The 9,242-nt window shown below is 36.2% G+C and overlaps 1 protein-coding gene across 3 annotated transcripts in view; it reads right to left on the bottom strand.

The window, feature by feature from the left end:
• Nucleotides 1-7,132, bottom strand: part of LOC111810711 (lysine-specific demethylase JMJ706-like) — a 7,853-nt gene extending 721 nt beyond the window's left edge. The window contains exons 1-11 of one of the 3 annotated variants that reach the window (XR_002817433.1): nucleotides 6,701-7,132; nucleotides 5,211-5,598; nucleotides 4,433-4,589; nucleotides 4,141-4,360; nucleotides 3,562-3,615; nucleotides 3,399-3,478; nucleotides 2,948-3,225; nucleotides 2,451-2,846; nucleotides 1,734-2,155; nucleotides 1,381-1,620; nucleotides 111-866 (exon numbers count right to left, since the gene is read on the bottom strand). Coding sequence is in view for 2 of the 3 variants with exons in the window: in XM_023697466.1 (XP_023553234.1) it covers nucleotides 489-866; nucleotides 1,381-1,620; nucleotides 1,734-2,155; nucleotides 2,451-2,846; nucleotides 2,948-3,225; nucleotides 3,399-3,478; nucleotides 3,562-3,615; nucleotides 4,141-4,360; nucleotides 4,433-4,589; nucleotides 5,211-5,598; nucleotides 6,701-6,703 (2,616 nt within the window). In the remaining variant the exon portion in view is untranslated. Of the gene's footprint in view, nucleotides 867-1,380; nucleotides 1,621-1,733; nucleotides 2,156-2,450; nucleotides 2,847-2,947; nucleotides 3,226-3,398; nucleotides 3,479-3,561; nucleotides 3,616-4,140; nucleotides 4,361-4,432; nucleotides 4,590-5,210; nucleotides 5,599-6,700 lie in introns of all 3 variants that reach the window. The other 2 variants (XM_023697466.1, XM_023697467.1) reach the window with 2 other exon arrangements.
• Nucleotides 7,133-9,242: the final 2,110 nt, after the last annotated feature.

The raw sequence follows: 9,242 nt of genomic DNA, 5'->3' as shown, positions 1-9,242 counted from the left end.
TTTTTTTTTTTTTTTCTTTTTTCAAATGAACGTGGGAATCCCCACCCCACAAAAATGGAAGTGAGAAAAGAAGAATAAAAACTAGTCATCAAATTGATTAAACCATCTACCTGCTTAAAGCAGAGCTGCTGCTGCTGCAGATAAGGTTGTCCCAGGACGGCGGGATAAATGGCCCGGTACCGACTCGGGTTACCCTCAAGAATCGTCGTCGTCGTCATCACCACCACATGTGAGTGAGTGCGAACGGCCCCCATTTTTAAGGCCTTCACAAAGAATGTTAAAATGTTGCAACCTAGGTTAAATGGCTGTGTCACTGCTCCCAGAAGAATAATCATATCATCAAATCATCTATGGCTTTTCCGTTGTGTGTTGTGGTTAGAACCCCCCATTAGTGAAGACTAAGATTAGCAAAGTCAGGCTCTCTATCAAATGCGGCTGTACAGAGAGAGAGGCAAGGCCACCATAGCCGAGCTTCAGGCCCATTAGGATCAATCGGGCCGACCGAGTGTTGGGCCTCTAATTTTGACACGCTTTGGCCCAGTCTCCATAGAGGGATGTGGATGTAGTACCCTTTTGGGCTTTCCCATCTCATGCTGAAACCTTTCCCTCCTGCGATTGTTGAGTTCATAGACGCGCTGTCTATTACCACTTAGTTTCTCATTGCTGAATCTCTGGCACATAGTAGAGGTGGGAATAGTACTCCCTCTGCTATACTTGTCAATTGCATCACTTACTGCAGAGTCCTTGTAAGTACTGGAAGGGGATAATTTATAACGCGAGTTGTCAGTTCCACGACCATACGATGGCGTTACTCCCTCGGAATTCCCATTTGTTTGGAGTCTCTTCAATCTTTTGCGGCCATCCTGCTATAATGATGAACAAATCCCAAATTTCAGAAAGAATTGAAAATATAGTGCCACTAGCAACGGAAAAACAAGTTAATCAAATAGACTTTGGAACAAATGAAAGACTTCTCATGATGGGCAATGAGAGTGTCTCATTATTTTCAAGTATGTTGTTGAATGTTTGATAAAGACATTATTTGTATGAAATGATGAATGATAAATAATTATTGTCTACACAAAAAGCCAAGATTCAATGCATATAAAAAAATTTAAGACAAAAAAAAAAAAGTAAAAGATAAGCATAACAAAAGGTAAAAAAATAGAAATGCAAATAAAGATATTTGAAACGTTTATGAAAATTCAAGAGCAACGGTGCAACTTTTGAAAAAATAAAGGTAGTTTTAGACGAGAACAAAGTTGTAAGTTTTTTTTTTAAAGTAATTTAGCCATGCAAATAAACCCGAAGTTTTCTCATGCTCGACTTTCAGAATAAATCAACCACGACCAGATTTTAAGATGGCCAAAACAACAGTACCTGGCTAGCAAAATGCTTTAAAGATGTGGCATCGCTCCCGGTTTTTTTATCCAGCTTCAGAGGGCGACGCTTGACCCTAAAAATTTCTGTATCAGAATCATCACTTTCTCGATCTACAACAGTCGTTAGCTCTGATACACGTACACTGCCTGGAGATTTACTTGAGCAATGGTTGCGTGATGATTCAAGTGCCCTGTTCGAAACTTCAGAAGACTGTTCAAAACTTGAATTTTTTTGTACCTGTTTGAGAAAATAGTATCAATAATTATTCTTTCAATACTCTAAACATGGCAACTTTGATCAAGAAGCTCACTAACAAAAATGGATAAGTTGAGCTCGAAATCAGGTCTTACATGGCTAGTGGTGCGCAAGGTTTCGTTATAGTCTACAACTGAACAAAAAGTTGACGCTTCAAAAGAGAGAGATGGATCTGATGGTTCAGGTCTATGGTTTTCAGTGATACAACTTTGTGTAGGCTGGCTACTGGAAACACACTCATTTTCTCCCAAGCGACAGATAGCAGCAGCAGTAAATTCAGAATTCAACTGCACTTCTATCTTGCAATAAGGAGTGTATCCGTCCACAACAGCTCGTTTAAATAAATTTAACAGAGGATAAGAATATAATTCTTCACCATTATAAGCTTGCCCCCTAATCTCATCCAATGTTCCACACTCCTGCTCAAATTTCTGAGCTGCAGATTCCATTTCTAAAATATCCTCACACAAGAAGAGTGTACGGTTGCTACCACACGAGAAGTTCAGAGATTTGATATCTGGTTCAGAAATCCATTGATCAGTAACAACCAGAAGCATAAAATTTTTCATAAAAATAAGACATTATTTTTTTAGGAAAAGAAAGACAAATTATTACAGATATCTTAGTATTTTTTCCATTTTTGTGTAATTTCTATGAAATCAAATTGCTGATATATCCACATGCTGCATAAATTAAAGGCTTCAGATATATACATTTATGAACAGAAAATAACAATCACAATTAGAGGGTAATCGAGAATAATGAATAGTCATCAAGTTATTAGATTAAATCAACGAGGGAGATGAGCATACCATGACGAAGACACACTGGATGTCCATAACAATTGCAGTTGATATAAGAAATATAGCAGTCACGTTTGCACAAGCTGCAAATAATGGTTCCATGAAAATTTGGTGAAACACCAGTGCATGTTCTTGATTTCATCAAAGACCACCGAGCGCGATCCTGGAAGCGAATCATACTCACAAAAGAAGTCTTGATAGAATAATGAGAGGTTGACTCTGCAGAAGCATAATGTGGGTCTACAAGTTCTGAATTTGTATAGAGAAGCATTGATTCTTTACATAGAAGCTCTTCATGAGGAAGTAGAGGCATCCTGTTCAGGAGTGCATACCGCTGGCTGGCAACAGCACCCAGGGGGAACCAATCACCCATTGCAAAGTTTACTGCTTCACCACAATTGAAGCCTGTGCATTCCATGGAAAAGGGGAAATTGAAGGATGATAGATATTGAGCAATCATAATAAATGACAACAAATCTGCAAAACCGGAGTCTATAATGTCTTACCATGACTGAATCCAGCATGATATGCTCTGGGGAAGGTGATTACAAACTCCCCAGGTTTCTGGACAGCTCTGTATACAGGCACCTTATGATCCAACAAAATACTGGGCGGAAACAACGTTGTTTTCCCCAGAAGTACGTCAAATGCTCCATCCTCTCCAACAGTTGATAAGATATCCTGGGTGTATACATGCTCCCTGACAACATTTTCAAACTGCAAAGCTGCTTGACCAGGAATGCCATACCAAGTTTTAGATGCTCCACAATGATGATAATTAATACTGCAACAAGTGAATAGTTAATTAGGTGAAGGACTAACACGAACTTGAAGGTATCACTTAGTACCTCAAAATTATTAACATAAAACCGTGGGTGCCAATAAAAACTGACAAAAATCTAATATAAACCAAAAAGTCTATCTGATTTCCAACAACGGTAATATAAGAACACCTACCTGTATAGATAATGATCCTCCACATGCCACGCAAACATACTAAACAGCATTCCAATATAAAGCATGGGGTCCGTTACTCCCTGTTATAGATGCCAATAAAAAAATCATTTAACACATGAAGTTCTAACATGATGGTGCATGATATATAAAGTAACCACCCTACCGGTATTGGATTTTCCAGCAGGCGCAGTATGGACTTGGGCAGCCGAGAAAGATTCTGGAACAAAATGCAATATACGAGAATAAGCAAACATACATTTTAGGAGATGAACACATCAACATCTACAAATGTTACTTCTAAGAAGTGAAATTCCTTGTTGAGTATGTTTATTTTCTTATTAAAAGAATAATGAAGTTCGATGCAATTCAAAGTAAGTGGAAGAGAAGAATAAATTTGTCTCACAAGATGAGGCTTTCAATGTCGTAAAGTAATACCTTTTTCTTTGAAAAACGCTAGAGCAAAACCTAGGAGTGAGCATTAGCAACAAAAATTTGATGGCAAATTACTGCATGTTTACTATTGTTTCAAGGTGTGCCATTAACTCTTTTTACAGATATGCATACAATATCCTAACTAATCGGCTTGAATTTCCAGCTCCAGCGATGGTCTAAAAACATGGGTCGTCAAAGACTAACAAGCATAGCAAACGTATGAGTTCATTTCTACAATGTAAGCATTTTTTGTTTTTTAAACTGTTAAGCCTCATTTTTCCATTTAGCACACACAAAGAAAGAGAAACACCTTCAAATTCCATTTACTTGTCCCAAGCTCATCAGATGGAGAAGATGAAAAGGCACTACCCTCAACATCGCAAGCATATTCTACACTTTCCGTCCTTCCACAAGAAATTTCACGCCAAAATTCCTTTTCCATATATGAGGCAGGTAGACATCCAGAACTACTATATCTACGGGCATATATCTTGTTCGCAAATTTTTCAAAATCGCGAAATGAATAGTTCCTAAAATGACAGGTTACATATTCAGTACCAGAGATATAATCCAAATTTCATGTGTATACAAAGAATGCTCACCTTCCACTCATGTAAAAGGTAACCTGATCGTCAGTATCCCATTCAGCAAAGCGAAAAGGTTGCACTCTCGTTGTAAACTTGAAACCTGGTTTCTCCTTACTTAATACAGCACCAGCAGGAACAGAAGCAATCAGTGGGGAGATAATCTTGCATATGCCTGAAAGACCCAGTTTATTTTTTTTTTAAAAAAAGTAAACATGAGTCACATTTGGGACATCACAGAAAACAACAAAGTTGTGCTGGGAAAGAAGACAAAAAAGAAAATGGTTTCTAGGAAGCTTTCTGGTAATCTCATTGGGGGAATTCAAAAAGGACTGTGACATAAAAGGTGAGATAATGTTGGCATAAATAAGCTTCTTGACATATTTTTGGAAATAATTTTTGTCCAGTCCAAATCACATTAACTTCCTTAGCTCTTGCAGTATTCAATTGCATACTGACAATATGGAGTTATTTCCTCCATCACTTGCGAGGAGAAAGAATCGACTTTGTTTTAACTTCTATTGTTGCATGAAAAATCTTTTGGTGGTGTAGCGTCAATTACTTAAAAATCTAACCCAGGTATACCCAATAGTGTGTGATTTGCGATCAATTTCAAAAGATGCTTTTAGTTTGCCCAGAACAAATATTATGTTCCATTCTTTCAGTAAATATAGAAGAGACGTCATTTCATCACACAAAACAAAACAGCATAGTTTTCCACGAAAATATTTGTATGCATACAAAAGCCAAACTTCAAAGGTCAAAGCAACTTATAAACAGGAGGCAAGTAGCTCACCGTATTTTGAGGCTTCAGGAGCTATCTTTTGCAAATAGACCAAAGGATCCTCAAATTCCTCCTTTGAGGGAGAATATACAGGGCATTCCGGGATCTTTTCGGTCCACTCTAAATCATCGTACTCAAACTTGTCTACTCTCCTTTTAGAAAAGACATCCCTCTCATTTGACATGCCACTTGAACGAGAAAAGGTTTCTACATTGCCACTCAGTAATCTCACACCACAAGGAGATGAGACCCTTAAAGCATCACCTCCACTTCTATTCATCATATTCTTGACAGCTGAAGTTTTGTTGGCAGTTTCAGAATTTGTAGCCTGAAGCCTCTTGAGCTTCAGAAGAGCTAGCCCATTTCTATCCTCTCTCGATTTACAAATTTTTCCCTCCACCTGTCAAGAGCCAGTCAAAAGCCAACGTATAACACCTAGTTACCATCATATGTAGGAAAACAAAATCTCAATTGAAAGAATTACAGTAGGGTCCAAGCCCCCCTCAATGTATCGAAACCTAAAATTTTAACCAATTTTAGGAAGTAGTTACGTCCAAACTTCATAATAATATTCAGCTAAACAATTTCAATTTTCAAAACAAAGGAACTCTTGTAAAATAAAAGCCGCCGGACATCAAATTACCACATGAAAGTGACAGCAATGCGTCTGATCACATTCCAATGCATGCAAATTAGATTGCTACAAATCGAAATACATCTCATAAACCCCAGGCGATCAATCTACTCCTACGTGATTCTTCTTCAACATACAGATGTCACATAGCCACTAGGAAGTCCCAACTTAACTTTATTATGAAAGTCAAAGAACCGTATCTAGGCCGATAACACTAATCATATCCCTCAACAGATTTTGAGTAGAATTTCAAGACGAATCGTGTATATTAATAATCTTAAATTAAAATACAGCAAGGTCCTAAAAGATCGAATAAGCCAGAAATTTTCAACATCCGCCATAGGTGCACAAATAACTCGTCGCCGTATCTTTTTACTAAGAAATCTAAACTGATACAACAAAAAGAACTCTCTTGAGATAACCAAGTCAAGTCATCCTCCTCAACGAGGTGTAACAGTAACCAAAGATTTTAGGATAAATAGTGACGATGAGGAAAATGAAGATTTAGATCAATCACAATACAGGAACAAAAATATTGAAACTAAGAGAACGAAAATAAGTCAACGGAAATGGAATTACAGCAAAAACTCTAGCCACAAATCCACGACCAATTCTCCAATCATACAAATTCGACGACCAGAAATCGACTCTTTGACCTCGTAAAAACAAAGAGGACAGAGAAAAGCAAATAACAAAAATATTTTTAATAACAATTACAAAATTGATGCAAAACCTGAACAATGTACTAGATCTGAAAAGTAAAACAGAAGAAGATAAATTCGTCAAAATTCTAACCAAACACGAAATAACTTCGTGTTCCGCAAATAATAACAAACCAAACACACACAAAAAAACACGAAATGCGTACCATCTCATCCCGGAGCTGCTTCTTATTCTCACTCGCCTCCGTCTTCGTTCTCTCCGTCGAAACAGCACCACCACAGAGAAACAGAGTTAAAACAAATCAAAAATCCAAAAACCAAAACCCTAGATCACAGTCCAAGTAGGAGCATTCAAGCGCAGAAGCGAAAGGAGGAGGAAGCGGACCACATTCTCAAAAGAGCCAAAGAACAAGAACAACCAGATTTTCCGAGATCCAGAGGTTCCAGAGCGGAATCAGAGGAAAGCGACGAGAACACGCAAGCGGCAATAAAAAGAGAATCGCCGAGGCTGAAGACGGCAGTGCTCGGAGACGGCAAGCACTTTACCGACGAGAGGAAAAGGAGATTCACCGGCGAGAGAGAGAGAGAGGCAAGAGAGAGAAACTGGAGGGAGAGAACAGTAGAAAATGAAAGAGAGGAGAAAAGGAGCGAAAGGCTTAGAAAACAAAAAAAGTTGCTTCAAGAGGATAATTTATAGTTTTATACCTCAAGAATATTAACGCTTTAATGAGTAAACTAACCCCCAATGAATTTATATATTATTATTATTATTATTATTATTATTACTATTTATATAAAAATAAATAAATTAAATTAATTTCGAGGGACAGAAATGTGAACCAATTTGGTCGTTGTTAGGTGGTTCAACCAAACGCCCCAAATCCGAAACGCGTTTTTCTCCGTCCGTGTTTATGTTGCCCACTGTACTTCTGGACTTTTTTACCTTTTTACCCCTCTAACACTTTGGTATTTACTATTTAGTTTAGTGAATTAAAAGACAATTAAATCCATTTTTGTAACACTTTAATTAATAAAATTAAATAATTTTAATTTTAAATAATTTGGAATTTATAGTAAACAAATAACAGCGAGGATTGAAACATAAATTCTTTATATGAAATAGGGAATTTATGAGGATTAATTCCAGATATTATTTTTATATATTTTTAAATATTATTTACAAATATTTCTTAATGGTACTTTCCATTTTACACACCAATATATTTATTATTTTATTATTTTATTTCAAAAATCAAAATACTTTTTTAAAAAAATGTCACCATAATAATATTTAAAATAAAATATTATTGAATTACAGGGGAGTTTAAAATATATATATATATATATATATATATATATATATATATATATATAAATAATATGATATTTTTACGATATTGTAAAAACTTTTGTTAATATAAATATGAGTATAAATGTCAAGTATAAAAATATGCTCGAGTCTGTTATTTAATATATTTTTATATAATTTAATTATAATGTTCAGGTAGGTCAAGAATAGTCAACTTTGAAATGAAAATTTTGATGTATCACATTTTAATTTCAAAATTTTATACAAAGTCAACCGATCTTATTTCACATTAAAGTTATGAAAAGTAAATCAAATGAAAATATTTAAATTAAAAATAAATAAAGAAAAACATTAATATTTAATATTTTAATTAATTAAAAAATTATCCAAATCATAATAAATTAAAATGTTGAATTTGTTTCCAAATATAAAATGAAATAAATAAATTACTCGCAAAAATCATAAAACACTTGGAGGGCCTAACGGTAAATTAACATGACAGAAGAAAAAGGAGTTATTCTTTTCTCCGGTATGAATGCGCCAATTAAATACGAAAAAGAAAACTCGTGGAACAATCCTTACCGTCCAATGCGATATAAATGAACGGCCTAGATGCAATCAATCGAAGAGGGGCTAAAAATCCCACGTGAGTATTTACGATAGTTGAAGCGGCCCACCCGCAGAGGATTCGTTTCCACCCACCTTCGTGAGTTCGTTTTGCTTCAACAAAAAGTCCAATTTCTCCACCTTTTCCAGCACTTTCCTCGGAAATTCCGGGGGTAATATAGACTTTCTACCTTCGAAGCGCCTTCCGTAAAGTTCGTGAGGTTCATGAAAAGCGCGTGGAGTTGGGGGGCGCGTGAACTAATGGGAAAGCGTAACGTGCCGTAGCAGCTGAACTAATGAGAACACGTGGCAGAAGGATAAGGTGTGATTGGAGATTGATTGTGAATTACCGTGGGCGGTGGGTGCCAGAAGACATTAGCTGGCAGTTTACAGTACGGTTTGGGACGCCCACCGGATAACCGGCCCCACCGGGCGAACTTTATCCATTGGAAAGAACGATGCCATGTCGAGAGGACAACTGGCTGTACTGGTAATCGGTTGTTCTCTCTCTCTTTCCTTATTTCCTATTGGTTGGTTTGGCCGTTTGGCATTCGTTACTTGGAGGTTGGCCTAATGATTATTTTTCTTTTTGTATTTATTTTAATTATTATTTTTTTAAAATCAATTTACCTTTGGAGTTCTCGTTTTTTTGAAACCATCATTTAAATATTAATTTATTCCATAAAGCCATAAAATAATATTTTGACAACAAAATTAAAATTAAAAAAATATACGGCATTAATTTTTTCTATACGACGTAAAACCTCACAACAGGTTGAGAGGAGAATGAATCATTTCTTATAAGGGTGCGGAAACCTCTTTCAAACAGACAC

The sequence above is a fragment of the Cucurbita pepo genome, chromosome LG14, assembly GCF_002806865.2.
Source record: "Cucurbita pepo subsp. pepo cultivar mu-cu-16 chromosome LG14, ASM280686v2, whole genome shotgun sequence".
NCBI classification, from domain to species: domain Eukaryota; kingdom Viridiplantae; phylum Streptophyta; class Magnoliopsida; order Cucurbitales; family Cucurbitaceae; genus Cucurbita; species Cucurbita pepo.
The sequence above is the reverse complement of the archived record's forward strand: the minus strand, read 5'-3'. Positions and strand labels throughout refer to the sequence as shown.